Source organism: Hyla sarda, chromosome 5 (genome assembly GCF_029499605.1).
Source record: "Hyla sarda isolate aHylSar1 chromosome 5, aHylSar1.hap1, whole genome shotgun sequence".
Classification (NCBI taxonomy): Eukaryota; Metazoa; Chordata; class Amphibia; order Anura; family Hylidae; genus Hyla; species Hyla sarda.
This window is the reverse complement of record NC_079193.1, coordinates 34,802,004-34,829,950: the sequence shown is the minus strand read 5'-3', so window position 1 is coordinate 34,829,950 and position 27,947 is coordinate 34,802,004. Positions and strand designations below refer to the sequence as shown.

At 42.2% G+C, this 27,947-nt stretch overlaps 1 protein-coding gene and 1 long non-coding RNA gene across 15 annotated transcripts in view; one reads left to right on the top strand and one right to left on the bottom strand.

Moving 5' to 3' along the window:
• The window catches only part of MALRD1 (MAM and LDL receptor class A domain containing 1), a 551,665-nt gene that overhangs the window by 304,458 nt on the left and 219,260 nt on the right, over positions 1–27,947 (bottom strand). For all 14 annotated transcript variants that reach the window (XM_056519234.1, XM_056519235.1, XM_056519233.1 and 11 more), the window contains 3 exons: positions 27,547–27,727; positions 21,265–21,408; positions 10,192–10,298 (listed from right to left, as the gene is read on the bottom strand). In XM_056519234.1, coding sequence (XP_056375209.1) covers positions 10,192–10,298; positions 21,265–21,408; positions 27,547–27,727 — 432 coding nt within the window. The remainder of the gene's footprint in view (positions 1–10,191; positions 10,299–21,264; positions 21,409–27,546; positions 27,728–27,947) is intronic.
• Positions 184–27,638, top strand: LOC130273058 (uncharacterized). Its single transcript, XR_008843856.1, has 5 exons — positions 184–244; positions 10,171–10,284; positions 10,525–10,714; positions 22,144–22,179; positions 27,518–27,638. It is a non-coding gene; the product is annotated as an uncharacterized LOC130273058 (long non-coding RNA).

The following is a 27,947-nucleotide window of genomic DNA, read 5'->3' as shown; positions in this document are numbered from 1 at the left end:
TATACTGCAGGAGGGACTCCGAAATGGCCGCTCTACAGGGTAAAATACGCTGGGGGAGATTTATCAAAACCTGTGTAGAGTAAAGGTTGCCCAGTTGCCCATAGCAACCAATCAGATCACTTCTTTCATTTTTCAAAGGCTTTGTTAAAAATGAAAGAAGCGATCTGATTGGTTGCTATGGGCAACTGCACCACTCTTCCTCTACACTGGTTTTGATGAATCTCCCCCGCTGTCCTCTGTGGCGGTAAGTTCTGTGTAAATGGCGCTGTGAACAGCTGATTTCAACGCAGCCAAAATTACTAACAACGTGCATCAAATGATAAATTTGGTGCATGTCCACGAAAACCAAAGTTGAAAAAAAAAGGCAAAATTGAACAGAATCCTGAACAGAATCCTGACAGGATTTTACACTGCATATTTGATGCTGCAGATTTCAGATATTTATTTATACTGATTGTATTGCACTGCTGATTTTATGCTGCAGATTTATAGAGGATTAAGTAAGTGTAAACATGCCTATAAAAGAGTGGCTTGACAATGAGCTGATCTCAAAATCCTGCTCCTTGGACCCTTAATGATCACTGGGTAAACCCAGCAGAATGGGTTAAATTTCCCTGCAGCACCACCACTGGGGAAATTAAGTATAATACACTGACTAGTCAAATCCGCACATGTAATGCAGGACAGGGAAGGTGCTCTAGAGCAAGAGATGTTCTTTATAACCATTCTCTTTTCTCGTCAAGAGATGAGCATCTTGAACAGAAGACCCCCAATATATTACCTAAAAAGGTTATATTAAAAGCCTTTTCTAAACTAATATGAATACAGCGTGGGGCGCTCAGAGGCGACTGCTGGCGGTTTCACGCATAGGTATGCGCTTCTTCCGGCCTCCCAGGACAGCTTGGGGCGCTCAGAGGCGACAGCCGGTGGTTTCACGCATAGGTATGCGCTTCTTTTGGCCTCCCAAGACAGTGTGGGGCGCTCAGAGGCGACTGCTGGCGGTTTCACGCATAGATATGCGCTTCTTCCGGCCTCCAAGAAGGCCGGAAGAAGCGCATACCTATGCGTGAAACCGACAGCAGTCGCCTCTGAGCACCCCACACTGTCCTGGGAACCGTACCGGATTAACAGCCCAAGATGGGAGCCGTATAGCCAACATTGAAGCGGTGAGTGCCGGACGCCTGTTTTGTCCTTCTGTATTCATATTGGTGATTGCTGTTCATTTTGTCCTAGCACCGCTGCTGCTGGGTTACCTAGAGGAGCTATCCACAGCAAATTCTGGGTACCTTTAGGAAATTAGATGGTAGCTTTGGGCAACTGTGGTGCCCACATGAAGGATGGTTAGAGTGGTCTAGGCTGTCACCTGTCGCAGGGTGGTCTTGCTAATCATATGGGTTCCGCTATGAGCCCACGCAACTTCTGGGAGTTTCTACATAAAACCAGACTTGGGAGAGTCATGTGACCATTGATCCACTCATCTTGTACAAAGGAGTTGTGGTTCCGGGAGAGAGTAATGGTGTTTGGGGTGTTGCGGTGATAGTGTTGGGTATATTGGCGTTAACCCTTAATTATCATGACCCCAGAGTGAGGTTTACTCAATGTAATGGTCCTACCGCCAACCGTCCCACAAACAGCAGGGAGAAATAATGGAATGTCCACAGCAGATTTTATGAAGCAAACTTGAGGTAACTTTACTGCATATTTTATGCAACGGCATGGAACATAACAGTCTTTGCAAGAGAGAACCACGGCACAGGTTCCTCACAGGTTTGCTGGGACTCTGGGGTCAATGAGCTTTGGTGCTAGCCACTGTGCTACTATTTTTAGGAGATTTGAGTTTCTAGTAGTCACACAGAATTTGTAGGATTGAGCTTGGTGTAACTCACGGTTTTGTGGCTGCTGGACTTAAGGCTTGAGGCCTAGCTTGATTTGATTTTGTGCTGAGATGTGCTTGGCTTTATAATCCAGAACTAAGAGAGAGAGAATTTAGTGGCTGCAGCCCCTTATATATTAAAGGGGTGGGACAAAGCTCATTGGTCAGCAGACCTGTAAATCCTGACCCAGTGAACTCTGGGTATCACATGACCTAAAGGTCCTTAAACCATAATACAATTTAATTAAAGGCACGTGACCTCTAAGGTCCTATACAGAGGTATTCCTATATAATATTTTAAATATATATATATATATATATATATACACACACATTAAATACCATTTATATGAGGTGACTAGGGGTTAGTCCTACAGGAGAGCCCTATTGACATGGAAGGACTCTGGCTGAGGGGACATTAGACAAAGGGACAGGACCAGGTCCTGTACCGGGACACCATATAATAATGTAAGTGTTAAACCCTACTCTTCTGTGATACCTGAGTGCATGCTGAAATTGCAATGTAGCATACAAAAGAGCAGGTATGCATGTTGTCTCAATACTCAAATACAGATCCAGACATTTGGAAAGGGATTCATCAGCCGCACCATTACTTTACTCAGTGGCAGCCAGAAAACAAGTATTGATACACTGCACAATTGCGCCACTTTTCACATACATTAAAGGAGATATCTCATGGATAAAAACATATCCCCTAGTGCTAGGACCCCACAATCTCCTGTATGGAGCCCCCCCCCCCCTCTCCCCTGGAGCGGCGCATCACAACTCCTGCCCGAAGCGGGGGCCTCCACGCCCCCTCCATACATCTCAATGGGAGAGCCATTCGGCTATCTTCGGCTCTCACACAAAGATATATGGAGGGAGCAGGGTGGCCCCCAGTAATGGCAGGGGTCATGATTTGCCCCTCCAGGGGAGAGAGAGGGGGGGGGCTCCATACAGGAGATCGTGTGGCCCTAGCGCTCAGCCCCCTCCCATAGGCTTGCATTGAGGGGCGGAGCGTGACGTCACATGGGGCGGAGGCGTGACGTCACACGCCGCAGGCCCTGTGGTCGCCGGTAATCAGACCCGGAGCGAACATACTCCGGGGGTTGATTTTAACTGGGGTGCTGCATGCAAGATCACGGGGGTCCCCAGCGGCGGGACCCCCGCAATCAGGCATCTTGTCCCCTATCCTTTGGATAGGGGATAAGATGTCTAAGCACCGGAGTACCCCTTTAAAACAAAGTGGCATGTTCAGCTGGATTTGAAAGCATCGCTTCTAGAGGAAATCTTCCTTGAGATATGAAGGAGTATGCACATTGCACCGTACCTGTTAGCTGTTAATCTGTATTCCAGCAAATAGGTGAATATTCCTATTTAGTGCTGTTTGTAAACCAATTCTTGGCTCTATGCGTTTCACCGGAGCACAATAGATGACAGTATGAAAAGAAAACAGAATCCATCAACCCAGAATACTTACTGAGAATGTGAATACGCACGGGCCTATCAGGACGGAGCAATCTAAATAAACAGTAGGGATTTCCCAGCTCTGTCAAGAATTTGGTGACTTGCGGGATGAATATTTTAAATGATTTATTCCAGAATAAAGAAATTACATTTATTCTTAGGCGCTGAAGATCTGCATGTACCTCCCTTCCCGGGCTTTCTACTTTCCTTTCTCATTGAAATGAGCGATTTTCCTGCGCAGGGCTGAGCCTCCCAAATTCACAAAGCAACAACATTTGCTGCCCTAAAATGCCTAAGAAACCACTTTGTATTGTTTAGCTCTCTCTTCACTCCTTCAGGTCCTGTAAATTGTAAGGTGGATCCTCCATGGATCAGATATACTTTTCTGGCACACAACTCGATTGATATTAAGGAATTAAAGGGATACTCCGCCCTTAGACAACTTATCCCCTATCCTTTGGATGTCTGATCGTGGGGGTCTCGCAGCTGAGACCCCCGCATTCTCTGTGCAGCACCCAGCATTTGATTAAAACGGGTGCTGGCGGCAGGGGTCGTGATGTCATGACCACACCCCTTATGACATCACACCACGCCCCCTCAATGCAAGTCTATGGAAGGGGGCATGGCGATGGCGCATAGACTTGCATTGAGGGGGCGTGATAGTGACGTCACAACCCCCGCCGCCTGCTCCAAGTGTTTGGAACAAAATGTTCCAAACAAAGGGGCAGCGGAGTACCCCTTTAAAAGGCCAAAACCTTGAACCCAAAAGGGGTGTACAGCCACTCTGGAACAAAAGAATGTGGGCTAGACTTGAGGCCTGCTCCCTTTAAAGGTATAGGAATAGGAGGACACACAAGAGGTTTTCTCACACTGCTGGCCGAGACCAGACTCTGTAACTTAGGGTTCCTCCATGTCTGGAGAGACCAGGGTGGAGAAAGTGTTGGCTTGCGCTGGTAGGTTGACACTGTTGCAGTGGCTACTCACTAGTTCTTTGCAGAGTAATTAAAGGCACGGTAGCACCAAAGGTTGGAAAACAGAATTAAAAATTTTCACCTTAAAACATAGGTAAGGATCAGAGACAGGCACCTTGGGGATAACAAACACTCGACAGAGCTGTGGTAGTAAAGGTGTTCTGCTCTGGAACATCACACTTTGGTTGCATAGTCATTGACCACTTAGAATGCCAATAACACTTTTGGTAGCTCTTCTGTGGGATCAGACCGGACAGGCTAGCCTTTACTCCACACATCATTCATGGGCCTTGGCTGCCCTATGACCCTTTAATGGGTCACTTTTTGTAGGTACCATCTACTATGTACCAGGAACATCCAATTGGATCTGCCATTTTGTAGATGCTATGACCCAGCACTTGCCAAAGTTGCTCAGATCCTTACACTTACCTGCTTTCCCAGCGTCCAACATATCAACTTCAAGAACTGACTGTTTATTTACTGCATAACATATCCTAACCCTACACAGCTCAATTGTCTCGAGATAATCAATGTTATTTACTTCATCTTGTTTAATGCTATGGCTAATTAATACAGTAAAATCTCCCTTAGTGGACACCTCCCAATAGGGGATACCCCCAATAGTGGACAGTTTTTAATTCCCCGGTAGAGTCCCATAAGACTTAATGTATTTGCACCCTCCGAATAGGGAACAAAAGGAAACAGAAGACCAGCGCACCCTGTGCCGTTACCTCATGGGGATATGAGTAAGGTGGAAAGGGAATGAAAAACTGCTCACCTTGTCGTGTCGCGCTGCAAGCGCGACACCGTTGTAGGCTTTGTATAGAACTATGGTGATTCGCGGCAGCCTGTGTCCTTCCGTTTCCCGAAATAGTCGAGGCGGTTCAGTCAAGATGCGAGTTCTGTGTTCATGGCAGAGGTCACAGATTAGAAAAATCGGATACTTCTCTGGCGCTCGCAGGATCCGTGTTGGTGGTCAATCAGGTACAGACTTCAGGTTTGATAAAGAATTCAAGCTTTATTTCTTCATAAAAAACAGACAACGCGTTTCGAGGGGTCACCCCTCTTCCTCAGGTCAAGGGACCCATGACCTGAGGAAGAGGGGTGACCCGTCGAAACGCGTTGTCTGTTTTTTATGAAGAAATAAAGCTTGAATTCTTTATCAAACCTGAAGTCTGTACCTGATTGACCACCAACACGGATCCTGCGAGCGCCAGAGAAGTATCCGATTTTTCTAATCTGTGACCTTTGCCATGAACACAGAACTCGCACCCTCCGAATAGGGGACATTCCCAATTGTGGACGCGGACACACCCAATAGGGGACAATAGGGGACAAAACACTCCCATGAGGGGACAAAACGGGGACAAAACAATCTCAATAGGGGACAACCAGGCTTGTGTGCCGCCCTACCTTGTACACAGTGTCCCCATCAGGGGGTACAACCATTAATCCAGTAAGGGGCCCAGGCAACCGCTGTACCCCCTGCAGAAGCCACAGCACAAAAGCAGAAGACCAATGTTCAAACAGTGGTCTCCTGCTTCTGTACGTCTGCCAGCCACATCATTCACCCCCCTGCTTCCCTGATCCCCCGGTCCACTTTATTTCCCCTTTACCAAATCATCCCCCCTTCATTATCCCCTGTGCCATATAATTTCCTCTTGACCCCCCCTGTGTTATTTAATTCCCTCTTTATTACCCTCTGTGCAAATTCATCATCCCCTCTTTACCACCCCCTGTGCAATTTAATTCCCCCTTTATCCCGCTTTGCCACCTTATAAAGAGTGGGTGATGAATTTACACAAAGGGTAATAAAGGGCGAATTAAATGGTACAGGGGGATAAAGAGGAAATGAAGTGGCACAGGGGGATCTAGGGTAAATAATGTGGCACAGGGGGTAAGGGGGGAGGGATCATTTGGCACAAGGCATTGGGGAATTGTCACGTACCTAGATGCGGAAGTCACGGAACAGGTAGATGGATCCTCTACCTGTGTGGCAGATGACTTGGACCGTATCGAGGAACGGAGTCTAAGGTGCCACTGGTCTTCACCAGAGCACGCCGCAAGGCAGGATGGATTTGCTGTGGCAGGCGGCACCCAGGTCGCTACCCCCGATACGGCTCGATCACACAGGTACTGGGCAAGGCGAGGTACAGGAGGATGAGACAGAGGCATAGTCAACGTAGCAGAAGGTCAAGGCTCGTAGTCAAAAACGTAGCAAGGAAGTCATGTAACACGGATAGGAAAAACAGGCAATGGGAACGCTTTCTCTTAGGCAATGAGCACTGAAGATCCAGCAGGGATGTGTTGGAGGTGCAGGGATTTATAATATAGTGTTCAGGTGCACTTACTAATTATGGGCGCACTGGCACTTTAAATTTCAAAGCACCAGCGTGCGCGTGCACCCTAAAGGGACGGGGACGCGCGCAGAGGCTGAGACAGAGCAGCAGCAGCATGAGTGGATGTGGGTAAGTGACGGGCCGGGATTCGCATGTGGGCGCGTCCCGCAATGCGAATCCCAACCCCGCCGATAAGCAGGGACACGGTGCTACTGCGCTCACGGCCGGTGAGCGGGGACACGGGGCTACTGCGCTCACAGATGGTGCTAACCGCCGGAGCGCAGTATGTAACAGGAATAAGGTGGCACAGGGTATAAAGGGGGGGGGGGGGGGGTGAAATGATACTGGGGAGGAATAAGGGGTGATTAAACAGCACTGGGAGATTTTACTGTAATATTCCTTTTTATCATGTTTTATAGGTCATTACATTCTGGAGTGAGTACAGAACAGTATTTGGTCATTTAGGAAGATTTTTGAGACTTTATTCCCAATAGGGGACATCTCTCTATAGCGGACACTTTTTTATTCCCCCATGAGTGTCCGCTATTGGGAGATTCTACTGTATATACAGCACTATACCTATATTTACTATATATTCTACATCCCGCACCACAAACCGATGACATTTGCGTAGGATCTTATCCATCACAATGATTACATCATCTCATTAATGACAATTTATTGCTACGGAATACTATTTCACCAGGTTGATTTACAGTCTATCTGAGATTACCCATGACATGATGAACCACCTTCATAAAATAACATTACATAAAGAAATCATTATCTCAGGAAACATAGTAAAACACATGATGAATAGGAGCCTCAGGTTTCCTAGAATATCTGACGTCATTCATTTTCTGTGGTCCCTCCATCCATAGAAGTGTAGAGGGGCCGGGGTCCAGTTACATCTACACACCTATAGTTAGTTATTCTGTTATATTATCTTTTTATCTAAAACAAAAACAAATAAGTAAAGTATAGAGGTCTGTATGTGATAGAGTGTATTAAATCAAACCCCTCTGAGAACGGATAAATGCCAGATTATCGGTTATTGTAAATTTTTGGATAAATAGTTAAAATATACCTATGAAGGAAACTGGAAAGACTTAGGATGAAGGGAGCAACCAAATATATTTTTCCTACACCACAGCCACCTTAAAACATAAGGGATGTGCATGCACACGTCTATCATATTACAATCAAAGGAAAGGCTTGGCATACATTCCCAGTCAGCTTCCATGACTCCTAGTTAGAGTAAAAACACTGATTTTAAGGGAAAGTCACTTGGAAAAAGTGGTTTGAGAGCTGCTTTTCATATTCTCTCTTCCCAGAATTTCCAAGGGAGGGTGAATGGCCTATAAGTCTCCATTCATCTGTATAACAACAGACGTTATACTAAAAGTTTGGGTACGACAACCATGCAACCACAGTTTAATAAGTGGCTCTGTTCTGTTCCCTGCCGCAAGTCAAACAGTTAGTTTGGTCTCCAACCGGACTTGCAGAAGTCCAAACTCAGGAAGTGTATATGGGGCATGGCAAGGCACAGCTCTCGCAGGCTTCAGTGACATCGCACCTGCTGGGGAACACCCACTTTCTCCTGCCAGGAGCTCACACATGTCAGCAAGGAGAAAGGTATGATACAGAGCTTTTTAAAGCTCGGAAATTTTTTTAAGGGCAGGAGGGGTGTTAGGAATAATTAGCAGTAATTAGAAAGACAAAGCAGCCGGCACTGACGGAACTAGACCGTATAGAGGAACGGAAAAATGTAGCGTGACCGAACCAGATGATGTTATCCTGTAGCGTTGGTGCTCAGCCAGATGGACAATAATATGTCAGCAGAAAGACGAAGGAAAAAGGCGGCACTTACCATGCAGGAAAACTTTATTCACTCGACGGTGACATCAAGCGGGATACAGGTGGGGGAACAGGATGGAGCCTCCCCCTCCTCCATCCTGCTCCTCCGCCTGTATCCCGCTTGATGTCACCGCCAAGTGAATAAAGAAGTTATCCTGCATGGTGAGTGCTGCCTTTTTCCTTCTTCTTTCTCCGAATAATTAGTAGTGTTGAGCGCGAATATTCAAAATGCGAATTTTTACAGCGAATATTAGCATTTTGCGATTTTGCTAAAATTAGAATATATATTGTTTTTTTCTCGAATTTATAAAAATGTATGCGAGCATGCAAATATGCATATATACACAAATATGCAAATATTTGCAAATATCGGCACTTCCAGTCAGAGGACACTGATCCATCCTTCCTTTTAGGTGAAAGATATAATCGCGCATGCGCACTATGCAAATTTCATGCCAATTTTCTCATGGGAAAAAAAACAAACAGTGAATATGCAAATTTTGCGAACATAGGACATATATTCATTCATATATTCACGAAATATTATGAATTTGAATATGGCCCCTGCCACTCATCACTAACCTTTTAACCCCCACGCAGTACACAGTACAGGTGCTGATGACATCACTCATTGGCGCCTGCACTGTGGAGGCTGAAGAACGTGGCCAGGAGACGACATGAGGAGATTTCTGCATGGGACAGGTGAGTATCTGTTTTTATTTTGTTTCCGACTTTTTTTTTATTTTAACTGGGAGGGGAGAGGGCTCCACATACCTGACTGCCTAAGCACCTGGCCCACATACCTGGCTGCCTTACCAACTACCTGGCTAGTTACCTACCTACATTACATAGATAGCTACCTACCTGACTACCTACCTGCCCATTTCTGTGCAGGGCACCAAGGAGGGCATTATAACATTTTGGGCCTATAGATGGGGAGATTGTGTGGAGGTGGGACAGCACTGGAAAAATCCAACATGTTTGTCCTGCAGATGCCAAAGAAATTAATTTTGAATGGAAGAAGTCGACATGGCGGTCTGATCCGGATGGGGAAAAAAAGGAAAGAGGATGCCGCCGATCTGTGAGTTTCCTTGATGTAACTGTAATCACTTATATGGTGTATATATCATGTGTACAGATGGTATCTACCTCTATATGGGCACTGTATGGGGGAATACTTGTCTGTGTATAGTGGTTTTATTCAGTACAGTATGGCAGTATTATCCAGTTATTGTGTGGTTGGTATATATTACCTCTTTGTACACTGGTTTTATGTGTCATGGAAAATTATCTTACCTACATTAACGTGTTTAATACATATATAATTTTTTTTATTTGTGTGTAGGGGTGGGCCATGTGGAGGGATTTGGGTGGGATAGAGGTGTGGCCAGGGGCAGAGTCTCGCAGGGGGTCCTTGTTTTATTTGGTCCGGGGACCCTGAGTGTTGTCAGTCTGCCCCTGGATTCAAACAAACTGCTTATCTGTGTCAGGACAAGTTATATGGCAGGAAAAGGATTATTACATATCCTTCATTGTCAAGAATAATAGAAAAAACAGTATACTATTTTTGTAAGAATAGAGAACCATAAATATATAATTCTAAAAATAATTCAGAAAATAAAAAGCAAGTCCTTCTGTAACAACAATATTTCATTGCTAACAGCTTCAAGCACAGAGTGACTACCTGGCATTGAGATTCTCCAGAAGACTTCACCAAGAAGTTCCCTTCCAGCTGTGATGATGGAACGTTTTCTCCCTGAATGAAGTCCGCACTAAAGTATGTGAAGTGTCCTAAAAATGTAAAAGAAATCAATAGTAAAACGCATCTATGTACTGTCGTGTGTACATACCAGAGAGGCAGCTGGTGCTGGGCTGGATTGTCACATACAATAATAGGACAATAATAGAAAAGCTTATAACTTGTACAGGGAGAAGACCACAGAACTGACTAAGAGGGAGGAGCCTTTGAAATGCGCTGTCCACACCAATAAGCTTTTCTTATTTTATCCTTGCCCAGAATTTCAGGTATAGTTTTTACCTTTACGGCTAGGAGCGCCATCTCTGGACTCCCGAGGATTTTCTGATCTCCTAACGCCTAAAGTCTCCAGAGCTGCAGTCAGAAGAAGGCTGATCCTGACATCTTGCACACCAGTGTTGGTGTAAGGTGTATGTTGTTGGTGCGAACCATCTCATAACAACACAACAAGGTGAGTGTGTCTAATACTAGTCTTAAACTGTATATTTTATCACCTGGGTAACTGCACTTAGAGCATATGTCTTTGTGTTCTTTTTGTTTTCTACACAATAGATAGATAGATAAGGATAAGTTAGCCAGCACTACTGATACCAAACTACTACATGGACCTGGCATATAGGTGCACGCTGCTAGGTTAAATATACAGTAAGAGGAGAATACAGCAGCACACTGCTAGCACAAAGATACAGATAAAACATGAAATGCTATAAAGCTATAGTGCAAAAATGTAAAAAATGAAAAAGTGAGGTAATTGGCTCACAATTTGGCGGCCAAATAGCTTGGACCATCCCACCAAGCTAAGTACCTCACTTTTTCATTTTTTCAATTTTTGCACTATAGCTGTATAGCATTTCATGTTTTATCTGTATCTTTGTGCTAGCAGTGTGCTGCTGTATTCTCCTGTTGCTAGATAGATAGATATGAGATAGATATTACATATATAGATAGACTAGCTGAATACCCGGGCGTTGCCCAGTTTTTCCTTCCTCATCCTTGTTGGGGAGGAAAATCAACAAAGGAGGAAGCTTTTGACTTCAAATCCCATCCCCATATATTGTTGTCATATCCCAACCCCATATCCCGTCCTCATATCTCGTCCTCATACCCTGACATCCTATCCTGACCTCCTATCCCGACCTCCTATCTCAACCTCCTATCCCATTCTCCTATCCTGTCCTCCTATCCCATCCTCCTATCCCGACCTCCTATCTCGATCTCCTATCCCGTCCTCCTATCCCGACCTCCTATCCGGACCTCCTGTCTTGACCTCCTGTCTTGACCTCCTGTCTTGACCTCCTATCCTGTCCTCCCATCCCGTCCTCCTATCCCGACCTCCTGTCTCGACCTCCTATCCCATCCTCCTATCCCAACCTCCTATCCGGACCTCCTATCCCATACTCCTATCTTGACCTCCTAATATGACCTCCTATCTTGACCTCCTATCCCGTCCTCCTATATCATCCACCTATCTCGACCTTCTATCCCGACCTTCTATCCCTTCATCCTATCCCGACCCCCTATCCTGACCTCCTACCTCAACCCCCTATCCCGTCCTCCTATCTCCACCTCTTATTCCGACCTTCTATCCCGACTTCCTATCTCAACCTTTTATCCCGTCCTCCTATCCCGTCCTCCTATCCAGACCTATCTCGACCTCCCATCCCGTCCTCATATCTCGACCTGTAATATGTGTACCAGGTATTAAAATATCTCCAGCCGTACAGAAGTTATGTGGGAACATACATTTCCCATTGATTTGCATGGGACTTTAAACAAAAACCCCGACCCTCACAAATGGGGGTAGTTAAGGGTTAAATTAACTATCCTATATTTTAAGTGGACATATAAGTAACATGTGACCAAGTATTATCGAAATATCTCCAGCCGTTTGGAAGTAAGGGTTAAATCACCTATCCTATGTTTGTTGTTGACATATAAGTAACATGTGTGCCAAGTTTCATGTTAATATCTTTGGAAGTTTTTGTGGAACATACATACATACACACGTTGAGTTTCATATATATATATATATATATATATATATATATATATATAGATAGATAGATAGATAGATAGATAGATAGATAGATAGATATGAGATAGATAGATAGATAATGAGATAGGTAGATACATATGAGATAGATAGATAGATATGAGATAGATAGATAGATATGAGATAGATAGATAGATAGATATGAGATAGATAGATAGATATGAAATAGATAGATAGATAGATAGATAGATAGAATGATATGGAAAAGATACATGCTGCTGACTATAGTAACATTCCTATAACATGTCTTAAATTTTTTAAGTAGTTTAGGAATCGTCTGATCTTTTTTCAGAATTCTAAATTACACACTTTCAGTAGAAAGCTCAGAACTTGCAATATTAATGATATTATATATAATTAAGGAACAATGTTACAAGACTCCAGATCACAGGTAGGAGATGTGTACCGGTGCTGGGATAGTACGCTGTAAGGTCAGACTGTACAAGAAGGAGGTGACGTCCCCTGGAGCGAAGGACTGAGGAGCAGATGGATGGAAAGAGTATAATATTAACTATTTGTTGGAGTATAGTAGCCTAAAACAAAAATGAAGTCCGTACATCACACTGTTGTATAATGCATGGCTCCTATTAATAATTCACCATAGAGGCTTATTAGGTAAATAAATATTAAAGTTTGTCTCTGCTATATACTAAAAAGAATGTGTCCTTAATGTTGGGAGGCTGCTCACTGCTTCAGTGCTAAAGCAATAGTTTCTACTGAGCAGTTCTTTCAAGTAAAAGCAACAATTTAAGTGTTGGAAGCCATTTTGGAGTCAATTGGGAGCTGTGGCCAAAACAAAGCTGTGGCTTTGTCCAAAACAAAAACAGCTGTCTGCTAATGTGTTTTCTTTCCTTCTGCAGAGATCTCTGGTTTGGCATACATTCCCAGTCAGTATCCAAGACTCCTAGTTGGAGTGAAACACTGACTTTAAGGGAAAGCCATTCAGAAAAAAAAAAGTGATGTGAGAGCTGCTCTGCATATTCTTTCTTCCCAGAATTCCCAGTAAGTGGAGTGTGAATGGTCTTTAAGTCTCCACACATTTCATGATGCTCTTTTTAAGGAGAAACATCACCCCTTTTGTCCCACAATGACAGGTGGCTCATAACCAGCCAGTACCCTGCTCTGTACTGACTAAGGGGCAAAACCCCAACCCAAAAACAGCTGTCTGCAAATGGGTTTTCTTTCCTTCTGGAGAGATCTCTGGTTTGACATACATTCCCAAGACTACTAGTTGGAGTGAAACAATGGCCCTCATTTACTAAAGTCCGACTTTTTTTCTCGGTTCTAGCGCCTAAATATTAGTTGCAATGTCTGTGCGACTATTTATGCGACCAAATTTTACGCCGCACAACCAACACTTTAGAAACCACTCAGAGAGTTTTTTTCGCTCTCTGAAATGGGCGTGTTTTATGCAAAAAATACTCAGAGTACATCCAAAATCACTCGAGAAAAAGTGTGAGTTTGCCTTACACAATAACCGACAGCCAAGAGGCCGAGTGAAATTCAAAAAATTGAGCGATTTCTCACAAGGGACCGTTTGCCATTGTGTTTTGTGTGAAAGTAACTTGTTTTATAACCTGCAAACATTTTGTACAGTTCAACACTTTTATGAATAAAATATTGAATGCTTTTGTGATGCTTTATTTTTCTTTTCAACACATTTGCAATATTAGATTTAAATCAATTTAACACCCAAGCTGATAAACAAGGAGAATTGTTGGAATGTTTGAAAAATGATAACACATGAATACTTTTGATTCATGGAAACATTTTTAAACAAACAAAGTCTAAACCATTTTGAGTCACACAACTAATTTCTTTAGCTCGGAGTTTGTGCGACACAATTGACTAGTGCGACACAAAAAAACGTGCGACACAAAAAAAAAAAAAATGTGCGACAGATTAGTAAATAAGCCTGAAAAAAAAGACAAGTGATATTGAAATCACTCCAGAATAAAGACTCCACTCTTAGTAAATCAGGGCCAATAACTTTAAAGGGGTTCTCCACCCCTAGACATCTTATCCCCTATCCAAAGATCAGACATCTTATCCCCAGCCGTCACGCCCCCTCCCATAGACTTGCATTGAGGGGGCGGGGCGTGATGTCACACGGGACGGAGTCGTGATGTCACGATCTTCCGCCCCCGTGGTCGGGAGCCAGACCCTCGAGCGCTTCCGGAGCAGTAACAGGTGGGTGCTGCGTACTATATTGCGGGGGTCCTTTAGATAGGGGATAAGATGTCTAGGGGTGGAGTACCCCTTTAAGAGAAAGCCACTTTAAAGTGTAAGAGCTGCTTTGCATATCTTTTCTTCCTTGGATTAGTACATGTTTAGAAGGCAAGGTGGTAGGAACATCTACACAGAAGTCTATTTATATTTGATAATGCATCAATAAATATTTTTCTTTAAGTGTTACATAGATGTTTCCAAATTTTCAGTGCTAAGACCCCCGCTGCTTATTAGTTATAGCTTGAAGAATCGTGCAGATGTGCGCTTCACTCCCTGGCTCCCTACTTGATCCAAGTCTTTACAGGAGAAGGGTTCCATTATAAGCCTATGGAACTTGTCTTCTGCGATGAGTTGGGGATTGAAGTGCACAGCTGCATGCTTCTCCTGGCTATATCTACTAATCTGTGGGGGTCTCAGCACTGAGACCACAACCAATAAAAACTTTGGGCATGTCTGTGTGACACATCAAAACCTGTGTAACGCTGTAACATCTTTCCAGTCATATAATAGAAAGATCAATCATGCAAAAATGCAAAAAAAATTTTTTATAAAATAAAGGTGAACAGTATTACAAATACATTTTTTATATACCGTAATTTTGTATTCTCTTTAGTCCTGATCCCAACGCTGTTTTTATTTTGTTGTGGGTGCAGTGTGAGGGTCCTAACTACTATATGGGGGGCATGGGGGGGCTAACTACTATATGGGGCAGTGCTATACAAATGGGGGGCTTTGTATAGAGATGAGGATAGCGCTAGATTGAGGAGCCTAAAATGTTTGGCATAGTCAAGCCAAAGCCAGGACAAAGTTTCATGATGCCCTGGGCCACATAGAGAAGAAAAGGGAATGACTGTGAGCAGACAAGATGTCACCTATGAGTAACTACATATATGTGATCGTCTATATGGTCTTCAGGGCCTGTGAAATTCTGGGATCTACCTTTATAGGGTCAATGTATAAGAAAAAAATTGCTTTGTATATAGTGGATTTTTTAATAGCAACATAGTGGTATTATTCTGTCACTATGTGGTGTAATGGTCATGGTGTGGTTGTATTATGTGTCCCTTGTATAGGGGTATTATTGTTTTCTTATATTGAAACACAATCCCCATACAATATTTAATTCCCAATATTATTTGGGAGTTCCCATGGGGGCAAAATTATGTATATATATTTATAATTATGTATTTTTTTTTAAGTATTAGGTGGTGGGGGGTGAAAGAGCTTGCCCAGGGTCCAACATGATTAAAGGGGTACTCCACTGGCCAGCGTTCAGAACTAAATGTTGCAAATAATGTGTTTCCGCTGCGGGGGTCGGCCATGACCCTCGTAATGTCACGGCCAAGCCCCTCAATTCAAGTCAATGGGAGGCGGCATGACGGCATTCCATAGACTTGCATTGAGGGGCGTGGCCGAGCGCTGCAGCGCAAACACAGCATATGGAACATGTACCGTATTTTTCGCCGTATAAGACGCACTTTTTCTTCCCCAAAACTGGGGGGGGGGAAGTTGGTGCGACTTATACAGCGAATACACCCCTATCGCGGCGGTCCCTGCGGCCATCAACGGCCGGGACCCGCAGCTAATACAGGACATCACCGATCGCGGTGATGCCCTGTATTAACCCTTTAGACGTGGTGATCAAAGGTGACCGCCGCGTCTGAAGCAAAAGTGACGCTAACCCGGCTGCTCAGTCGGGCTGTTCGGGACCGCCGCGGTGAAATCATGGCGTCCCGAACAGCTTACAGGACACCGGGAGGGACCTTACCTGCCTCCTCGGTGTCTGCTCCGTGCCGGGATCCCCTGCATGACCGGCGCTCTCCTTCGACGTCCTCACGTCGTCGCGCACGCTGTCCCGTCATCCAATAGGAGCGGCGTGCGTAGCAACGTGATGACGGCAACGGAGAGCGTGGATCCCGTGGAAGAAGATGTTCGGAGCGTCAGGGACACCACGGGGACGCGGCGACAGCGATGGAGCGACATCTAGGGCAGCGGTGACGGGTCCGGAGCGGCGGGGACAGGTGAGTACTACCTCCTATACCAGTGGTCTTCAACCTGCGGACCTCCAGATGGGCATGCTGGGAGTTGTAGTTTTGCAACATCTGGAGGTCCGCAGGTTGAATATCACTGTTGGGTTCAGAATCTTTTTTTTCCCCCCTAGATTTTGCACTTTAAAATATATGCTGGTGCGTCCTATAGGGCAAAAAATACGGTAGTTCCGAATGCTGGTCAGTGGAGTACCCCTTTAAAGAAGGCTCTCCTAATCTCAAATTCTACCAAGAACAATATCTGGATGGATGTCCTCCCCATGTTTGTCTGGGTTTTGTTTCTTGATATCCAGTTTTCCTCTTACACCCCTAACAAACTGACAGAATATTTTGCAATTTAGATTGTCAGCCCCGTGGAAGTGAAGACAATCTCTGTACGGTGCTGCAAAATATGATGTGCAATATAAAAAAAGAGGTCTTCAAGCCACATTGAAATATATCTTGGCTTACACAAAAGTCAGATAAAAAACCCTCTATTTTCCAGAAGTTTGTTTTCTTGGATTGTGCTTCTGAATGTTTTGTGAGTTTCTCGAGTGAAGACGTGATATTAAGCAGCACTGTGTATTCTGTTGGCTTTCGATCTTCCGCACTGTATTATTTATCGTCATTTGCTTTTACCTTTCTAAGCCGTTCCTGGCTCACAAAACAGCTCCCCGGCATCATAAATAAATGAGAATTTATCTATGGCAACAACAGAATGAATATTCCTAACAGTTCCCCCACAGTGATGTCTAATTCATTGGATAAGTTTTGCTCAGATGATATTTCTATTTGTATACTTGGAGCCAGATTTAATTTTAACTATACATTCTCCTCTCTGTTCAAATGGGCACTGTCAGATTCAAAAACTTCTCATACGTTGTACATCTTGACAAAACATAAACCTTTCTAATATACAGAAATCATGCATTATTAAAACAATAAATGAATAAAATCCAGAACATGATCCTGTTCGGCTGCAGCATCTCACTCCTGTCCTATCAGACTGCAGCAGAGAGGAGGGGGTTAAAGAGCAGCCTGCAGTGATTAAATGAATAGACCCAGCACAGCAGACTCAGGGAGGGAAATGAATCATGCAGAGTGAGGACACACCCCCTTTAAAGCACAGAATGACAAAGCAAGTGAGCAACAGATAGAAGGTATTCATAAGAGAAATATAGGTCCTTGACACAAAAAAATGATATGTACATGATCAGGATTTGATACTGAGTAGCAAATAATTTTTTTGTGGGATATGACAGGTACACTTTAATACAGATTTATTGTGTGGATAGGATACAATGCATTTCTATGGGCATTCCTAAATCCCTATGCTTCATATAGCCCTCAATGGTAAGCCATTTGTCAATGCAGTGATCGCCCAGGTTGTTATACAGCAGTCTATGCTGGAAAAGATTGCTACTCACTACGACTTGACATATCCCTGATAGACAAATAGTCTGTTCCACTTAGCAAAGGGAGTATGGACCCCTTATTATTATACCTGCCCCCCCCCAAATAAAAAAAAAGTAGGAGGGGAAGGGAGGGTCGAGGATCATTTTTGTGACCATGGGAATGAAATCAATCCCATAAGAGTTAATATGGCTTACAAATGGAGATGACAAACAACGACTTCCTGTTGCATAGGCTAAACCAGAGGTCCCCAACCTTGTCCTCTATGTCCACCATTAGTCCAGGAACTAAATTTTTCTCTGTTCTTTTCCAATGGAGTAACGGAAAAAACCTGAGATGTTGGTGGGCCTTGAGGACTGGGTTGGGGACCACTAGGCAAAAGGAAGTCTACATCCTATGCAACATGTCTTAAAGAAGTTCTAACACTGTCTCAATGCTGTGTACTTAATGTGCAGCCCAGTGTATGATCAGAGCTCTGCAGGTACTCCAGTAAGGGGGTTATCGGCTAAGAAAATCATGTATGGATCATTGTTTCCCAACCAGTGTGCCTCCAACTGTTACAAAACTACAACTCCCAGAATGCCAGGGACCCATTTTCATGAACGACCCACACCCAGCAGTGCTATAGTGCAAGTCTTTTTACTCTACTATTGTCTCTGACCGTTCGCAACACTCCATGCAGTCAGAGTCAATATGTCATAGGTCACATGGTCTCCAGGGGGCGTAGCTATGCTGCAGTGGATGGGCGGATAGCAGGGTGGAAGGGATTTACTGAAGTAATATTATCCCCCCACTCACTGCAGCACAGCCACGCCCCCTGGAGACCATGTGACTTATGACTTATTGTCTCTGGTCACATGGAATGCTGGTAAAGGTCAGAGACAACAGTGAAATAAAGACACTTGTACTTGCACTGCAGCGCTTTTGGGTCCTGTGTGTAAAAATGGGACAAAGCGGCGCACTGAAATAATAGAAGCATATTACGCAATGTTATTAAATGCCACCATGGATGAAGAAGAAAATATCCTGGAATTCCCCATTAACTCGTTAAGGACGAAGAGCATACCTGTACGCCCTCATCCTGCTCCCCTTCTATGACTTGGGGTCACAACCTGACGCCCCCTTCATAGTGGGGTGGTTCCGACGGCTTTCAGCAGTGGCTAATACCAGACATCACCAATCTCGGTGATGCCCAGCATTAACCCCTTAGACGCCACGATCAAAGTTGATTGCGGCATCTAAAATAGAAAAAAATCAATCCCTTCAGCTCAGCATAGCTGATTGTCCCGTCACTGTGGTTTCAGCTTAGAGGATGGCAGGAGGGCCCTTTCCTGCCTCCTTGCCATCTGATCGTTGCTAGATTGCTCTAGGCAGTCTAAGCAGCCTGGAGCAATTGAGCACTGATAACAATGATCAATGCTATGCTATGGCATAGCATTGAACAGTGTGTGCAATCAGAAGATTACATGTAATAGTCCTCAATAGAGATTATAAAATTGTGCAAAAAAAAAAGTTTAAAAAAGTTAATAAATGTGAATTAACCCCTTTCTTAAGAAAAGTTTGAATCACCCCCCCTTTCCAATAAAAAAATATGTAAACAAAAATAAACATAAATAAATGTGGTACCGCCGCATGCGTAATGTCCTAACTATAAAAATATAATGTTAATTAAATCGCACGGTCAATGGCGTACATGAAAAAAAAAAATACCAAAGTCCAAAATTGCATATTTGTATACACTAAAAATGTATGAAAAGCAATCAACAATTTCCATCAAAAAAAAAAAAAAAAATGGCCCCGAAAACAAACTTCAGATCACGGCGCAAAAAATGAGCCCTTATACATCCCCATATATGGAAAAATAAAAAAAGGTATAGGGGTCAGAAGATGACAATTTTTTACACATAAGTAGTAAAAAAATATATATAAAACCTATATAAATTAGGTATCCTTGTGACCATATGGACCTACAAAATAAAGATAAGGTGTCATTTTTACCAAAAAAGTGCACTGTGTAGAAACGAAAGCCTCCATAAGTTACAAAATGGCATGTTTTTTTTTTCAATTTTGCCCCACAAATTTTTTTTCTGGTTTTGCCACAGATTTTGTGGCTAAATGATTGATGTCATTACAAATTAAAATTGGTGGTGCAAAAAACAAGCTCTCATATGTGTCTCCTTAAGGGGTTCCTTATGAGGAATAAAGTAGTAATTTTATAACGAAATGTGGAAAACTGTGGTGTCATGGAGCCCTACCCTAAATGTCTATGCTTAAAGCTTGAACCAATTCTGAATATTGGGTGCATAGAGTAGTGGAATGGTTGAGAAATGTTTTTATTAGAGGTGCACGCTAGGGTGCCCGGCCTAATCAGCTGTAATCTGTAGGGAAACTTGGCAGTAAGTGATCCCCCACTGCAGCACCACATGGGAATTAAAGCATTGCACAGTTCCTATTGAAATCAATGGACCTTATGTGTAATTCGTGGGTATGCGAGCGTGCTCTGAAGAGAGATATTCCGTGTGGTCACTTTCTTCCCTGACTAATGGACCGACTCCCTTGACTCTATAACCTAATAGTTTATTTGAAAATGTGTTTTTTAAACTAGGCGACCCTGTAATACTTAAATTCCAGAACTTTAATCCTCATTTAATAATTTATTTATACAGCGTCAACATATTTTGTAGCACCGTACAAAGACTCTCTATGGCCCCTGTCCCCATTGTGTCTCACAATTTAGATGAATTTGTTTTTAGCATGCAGCACTGGAGTACCAAAAGGAAACTCACGCAAACACGGCAAGAACATTCAAACTCCGAGTAGATGTCACCCTTGGTCAGATTGGACCCCAGGACCCTAGTGCATAAAGGGGTATTCTGGCTTTATACATCAAAGGATAATGGATAGGATGTATGATCGCAGGGGTATCGCTGCTGGGTCCCTCGCGATCTCGGTGCAGCCCCCAGCATTTTGTGTCAGGCGCAGCATCTAAGACCAAGACGTCACGACATGCCCCCTCCACGGCCATCACACAGCCTCCCACAGACATGAAGGAAGGGGGCGTGGCGTCACAAGGGCCGTGGCCGTGACGTCATGTCTCAGGACTCCTGCGATCATCATCCTTTGGATAGGGGATAAGATGTATAAAGCAGGAATACCCCTTTAACGGCAACAAATACTGAGCCACCAGGCTGTTCTTATCTACATTGGGTTGACTACAGCTGAACTGAGATCTTGGATGAGAGACATCAGCAAATGTATTATGATGAAAGCGTTACTTACCATATTCCCTGTCAGTTGTATGGTCTCGACCAAGCTGTACATGACTTTTTGTGTTTCCATTAGTTATTTTCCAGACCCAACCATTGGTATTAAGAGGCTTCCAATTGCAAAAACCAGACTCAAAGTCACATGTGTTAAAACTCTCTGCAAAAATACAAATAAAGCACTAGATGAAGTATGTTTTTAGGATTAACATATGTAACATCTGCCAGTGTTCAGAGTCCAAAGTTGAAAGGGGTACTCCGCTGCTAGACATGTTATCCCCCATTGAAAGGATAGGGGATAACATGTCTGATCATGGGGTCCGGCCACTGGGGCCCCCTCGTTCTCTGCCACGGCACCCCAGTCATCCGGTGCATGGAGCGAACTCTGTGCCGGATGACTGGAGAAAACAGCCTCCATGCCCCCTCCATTAATGTCTATGGGAGGAGGCATGACACTGTGTACTAGCCGTCATGCCCCCTCTCATAGACATGGATGGAGGGGGCGTGGTGTGACATCACGATCATGGAAGCCCCAGGCTTCCATGTTCATGTACACCCCAGCATAAAGCATGGAGACCCCTGTGGCCGGACCCCTGACATATTTAGGGGCGGAGTGCCTCTTAAATGAGATAAACTGAATAGATTGTAGAACAATAGAACATACAGTAGATAGATGTATACGGCTTAAAATTTTGCATTCTCAAAATCAGAAAAGTAATAAGTAAGGAATCAGAATAAAGTTATTTAAGGATTAGGGGCAATTTACAGCAACACTGACAGATGGAACCTGCCAGATTTGTTTTCTTGAAGTCATTCTCTATTGATTTTGTTTACTTTTGCATAATCCTGGTTTTGGCAAATACAAATGCCATTAAATCAATTTGTGGCTTTGCAGGTGATAGACTGATCCCATCCTAAATCTGAAGCCAGAGTAAGTATTTCCCATGGATTTCTGTGTCATGTGCGGTGAGCTCTCGGAAATTAATTAGTTGAATAACAAATTAATAAATAACAAATTCTGAATATTTATATACAGTGTAAGGTCTGCCGCTCCTCACTGTGCAGTAATAAATAATAATTATAAGTATTATTGATAATAATAAAAATAATAATAATGACTACATAATCAATAATAATAGTAAATAATAATAATAATTAATATACAAAAATTACACTAAAAGCCTTTAGCGTCGGAATTTTCTTATTTTTTCTACATTAGATTTTATCTCACGTGAATATAATTGGGTGCTTTAAATTTTAACGCTTTGAGGACAATTTCATTTGTCTTTTCCTTTTTTCTCTCCTTGTGTTTTAAGAGACATAACTCTTATTTTTCTATCCACAGAACCACGTGAGGGCTTTCATTTTTGTGCGATTAATTGTACTTTGTAATTTCGCGTTCCATTTTATTATAAAATGTACAGCAAAACAAAAATATTACTATTTGTGGGGGAAAACTTTAAAACAAAATGCAATTTTGCAACTTTTGGGGTTTTTTGTTTTTACACAGTTAACTTTATTGTAGAACTGACATGTTATTGTTTGAGTCAATACAACTAAAACGATACCCATGTTTACATGCTTTCTATTATGGTACTACTTTTCAGTCAAACTTTTTTAACAGAATAAGTATTCTTAAAATTGCCCTTTTTTTCGGTATATAGGACTGTTTTTTGCACCATGATTCTTGTTTTCATTCACAAAAAAAATGAGCCCTCACACACAAACAAATGCATTTTTTAAATAGTAAAACATGAAGAAAACTATACAAATTGGGTATTGTTGTAATCCAGCGCTTTCTTAAGGACCCAGGGCGCACAGGTACGCCATGACGGCCTGGTACTTAAGGACTCCGGCGTACCTGTACATCCTGAGTCCTGCTAACAGGGTTTAAACCTTTCTCACGAGCAGAGAACGGGTTAAACACCGTGGGTCCCGGTTGCTACGGGCAGCCAGGACCCATGGCTAATGCAGGGCACCGCCGATCAGGCCTATGGCCGGCATTAACCCTTTAGACGCTGCAATCAAATTTGATTGCAGCATCTAAAGTGAAAGTGAAACTATCCTAGCAGCTAAGTGGAGCTGATCGGGACTATCGTGACAGAATTGTGATGTCATGATCAGCTTAATGTACAACAGGAGGGTCCTCACCTGCCTCCTGGTTGTCCGATCAGCTAGCTACTGCTCCATGCCTGATCAGTGCTATGCAATCAGAAGATAAAGCTTAAAAAAAAAAAAAAAAAGTAAAAAGTGTTTTTAAAAAAAAAAGAATACATGTGAATGAGCCCCTCCCCTTAATAAAAGTTTAAATCACCCCCTTTTCCTATTTTTTTTAAATAAAATATTGTAATACAAAGAAAATTATCATATCTGGTACCGCCACATGCGTAAATGTCCGAAGTATTAAAATATAAGGTTAGCTAACCCGCATGGTCGATGGCGTACACGTAAAAGATTACCAAAGTCCAAAATTGTGAATTTTTGGTCACTTCTAGAAATGAGTGAACTTACAGTAAATTTGATTTGTCACGAACTTCTCGGCTCGGCAGTTGATGACTTATCCTGCATAAATTAGTTCAGCTTTCAGGTGCTCCGGTGGGCTGGAAAAGGTGGATACAGTCCTAGGAAAGATTATCCTAGGACTGTATCCACCTTTTCCAGCCCACAAGAGCACCTGAAAGCTGAACTAATTTATGCAGGATAAGTCATCAACTGCTGAGCCGAGAAGTTCGTGACGAATCAAATTTACTGTAAGTTCGCTCATCTCTAGTCACTTCATATACCATAAAAGTATTAATAAAAAGCGATAAAAAAGTCCCATCAAAATAAAAATGGTACTGCAAAAAATGAGCCCTCATATAGCCCCGTATGCAGAAAAATCTAAATGTTATAGAGGTCAGAAGATGACAATTTTAAACGTACTTATTTTGGTGCATGTAGTTATAATTTTTTTTTAAGTAGTAAAATAAATAAAACCTACATAAATTGGGTATCCTTGTAACTGTATGGACCTACAGAATAAAGGGAAGGTGTAATTTTTACTGAAAAGTGCACTGCGAAGAAACGGAAGCCCTAAATATTTGCAAACATTTTTATTTTCATTTCACCCCACAAATAATGTTTTATTATTTCGCCACAGATTATGTTATAAAATAAGTAATTTCATTACAAAGTACAATTGGTGACGCAAGAAACCAGCACTTATATGGGTCTGTAGGTGCAAAATTGAATGCGTAATGATTTTTAGAAGGTGAGGAGGAAAAAACTAAAGTGAAAAAACGAAGATTGTTTTGAGTCCTTAAGGGGAACTCCCGTGGACAACTTTTTTTTTAAATCAACTGGTGTCAGAAAGTTAAACAGATATGTAAATTACTTCTATTAAAAATGTTTAATCCTTCCAATACATTTTATGGGCTGTATACTACAGAGGAAATGCTTTTCTTTTTGGATTTCTCTGATGTCATGATCACAGTGCTCTCTGCTGACCTCTGCTGTACATTTTAGGAACTGTCCAGAGCAGCGTATGTTTGCTATTTGGATTTTCTCCTGCTCTGGACAGTTCCAAAAATGGATTGCAGAGGTCAGCAGAGAGCACTGTGATTGTGACATCAGAGAAATCCAAAAAGAAAAGCATTTCCTCTGTAGTATACAGCCCATAAAAAGTACTGGAAGGATTAAGATTTTTTAATAGAAGTAATTTACAAATCTGTTTAACTTTCTGGCATCTTAATTTTTAAATTTTTTTTTTTTAAATCGTAACTCTTTCAATTTTGCACCTAAAAATCCATATGATGGCTTATTTTTTGCGCCACCAATTCTACTTTGTAATGACATCAGTCATATCACCCAAAAATATACGGCAAAACGGAAAAAAAATCATTGTGTGACAAAATTGAAATAAAAAAAAAAACCTGCCATTTTGTAACTTTTGGGGGCTTCTGTTTCTACACCGTAGATTTTTCGGTTATAAAGGACACCTTCTCTTTATTCTGTAGGTCCATAAGGTTAAAATGATCCCCTACTTATATAGGTTTGATTTTGTCGGACTTCTGGAAAAAATCCTAACTACATGCAGGAAAATTTACACGCTTAAAATTGTCATCTTCTGACCCCTATAACTTTTTTATTTTTCCGCGTATGGGGCGGTATGAGGGCTCATTTTTTGCGCCGTGATCTGAAGTGTTTATCTGTACCATTTATGTATTGATAGGACTTTTTGTTCGCTTTTTATAAATTTTTTCATGATCTAAAAAGTGACCAAAAATAATCTATTTTGGACTTTGGAATTTTTTGGCGCGTACGCCATTGACCGTGCGGTTTAATTAACAATATATTTTTATAATTTGGAGATTTCCACATGCGGCGATACCACATATGTTTATTTTTATCTCTACCGTTTTTTTTTTTTTTATGGTAAAAGGGGGGTGATTCAAACTTTTATTAGGGGAGGGGTTAAATGATCTTCATTAACTTTTCTTTTCACTTTTTTTGCAATGTTATAGCTCCCATATGGGGCTATAACAATGCACACACTGATCTTTTACATTGATAAATGGTTTCTCATAGGAAACCATTGATCAATGATTCTGCCGCTTGACTGGTCATGCCTGGATCTCAGGCACTGAGCAGTCATTCGGCAATCGGACACCAGGAGGCAAGGTAAGGGCCCTCCTGCTGTGTCACAGCTGTTGGGGATGCCGCGATTTCGCCGTGGACATTCCAAACAGCCCCCTGAGCTAACCGTTAATGATTTACTTTCACTTTAGATGCGGCGTTCAACTTTGAACACTGCGTCTAAAGGGTTAATAGGGTACAGCAACGCGATCAGTGCCGCGTACTATTAGCCACAGGTCCAGGCCATTGTTAGAGGCTTAACCTGACCCACTATGACGCCATGGCCCTGCGTTATAGAACGGGAGTGGACTCCGGGCGTACAGATACGCCCTTTGTCCTTAACAGTTTAAGGGGGTAAAAACATTGAGGGGGGGATTTATCAAAACCTGTGTAGAGGAAAAGTGGTGAAGTTGCCCATAGCAATGTGATTGGTTACTATAGGCAACTATTCCACTTTTACACAGGTTTTTATAAATCCTACCCCCCCCCCCCCCCCCCCCCCCCATTGTGTCCAGCTGTTGCAAAACTACAACTCCCAGCTTGCTTTTGGCTGTCCAGGCATGTTGGGAGTGGCAGTTTTCCATCTGCTGAAGACACACATTTAATGATAACATTAAGGGGGTATTCCAGGCAAAAACTTTTATATATATATATATATATATATATATATCATTTGGCTCCAGAAAGTTAAACAGATTTGTAAATTATTTCTATTAAAAAAATCTTAATCCTTCCAATAGTTATTAGCTTCTGAAGTTTTCTGTCTAACTGCTCTATGATGATGTCACATCCCGGGAGCTGTGCATGATGGGAAAATTTCCCCATAGGAACTGCACAGCTCCCGGGACGTGAGTCATCAGAGAGCAGTTAGACAGAAAACAACAACAAAACTTCAGAAGCTAATAACTATTGGAAGAAATCAAGATTTTTTAATAGAAGTAATTTACAAATCTGTTTAACTTTCCGGAGCCAGTTGATATATAAAAAAAAGTTTTTGCCTGGAATACCCCTTTAAGGATGTCATTAGGACATGTAACAAAGTACAATCCATCCCACAAAAACAAACTCTCATATGACTCTGTAGATAAAAAAAAAAAATAATAATAATAAAAAATGTTATGGCTCTTAGAAGAGGAGGAAAAAAATTACAAATTTCCTACATCATTAAAGGGGTACTCTAATAAAGGTGGAATTTTTTTATTTTTTTTATCAATTGGTGCCAGAAAGTTAAACAGATTTGTAAATTACTTCTATTAAAAAAATCTTAATCCTTCCAGTAGTTATTAGCTGCTGAATACAACAGAGGAAATTCTTTTATTTTTGGAGCTCTCTGCTGAATCACGAGCACAGTGCTCTCTGCTGACATCACGAGCACAGTGCTCTCTACTGACATCTCTGTTCATTTTAAGAAATGTCCAGAGTAGGAGAATATCCCCATAGCAAACAAATACTGCACTGGACAGTTCCTAAAATGGACAGAGATGTCAGCAGAGAGCACTGCGTTCCAAAAAGAAAATAATTTCCTCTGTAGTATTCAGCAGCTAATAAGTACTGGAAGGATTACGATTTTTCTGGCACCAGTTGATTTAAAAAAAATAAAAGTTTTCCACCGGAGTACCCCTTTAAGGGGTTAATAATGCTAATTTGAATTACAGATTATAAAAACCAGAATAATTAGACTTACTGGAAGCTGTTTCTTCATTGCCATTGCTGAAGTCACTTGGAAAATTACTTATCGACTCCCTGTTGAAGCATGGCCCATTGGTAGAATTTTGGATTCCAGAATATTCTTTGCAGCCAGCACTATTTAATCCATCCAACGCGATGAACCCGTCGATGCTCCTTACTGTTCCTTCAAAAGCAAGCTATAGATTTACCATAGATGAGTTAATTATTAAGATGTTCATAGCACAGAATAAAGCATTAATTGGGTTGATAAGAAAAACATTTCTGCTTTCTTCCAAAAACAGTGCCACATCTGTTGTCAGGATGTGTCTGGTATTGCAGCTTAGATCCATTGAAGTAACTGGGGCTGAGCTGCAATAACATATACATACTGAGAACAGGAATGGCACTATTATAAAG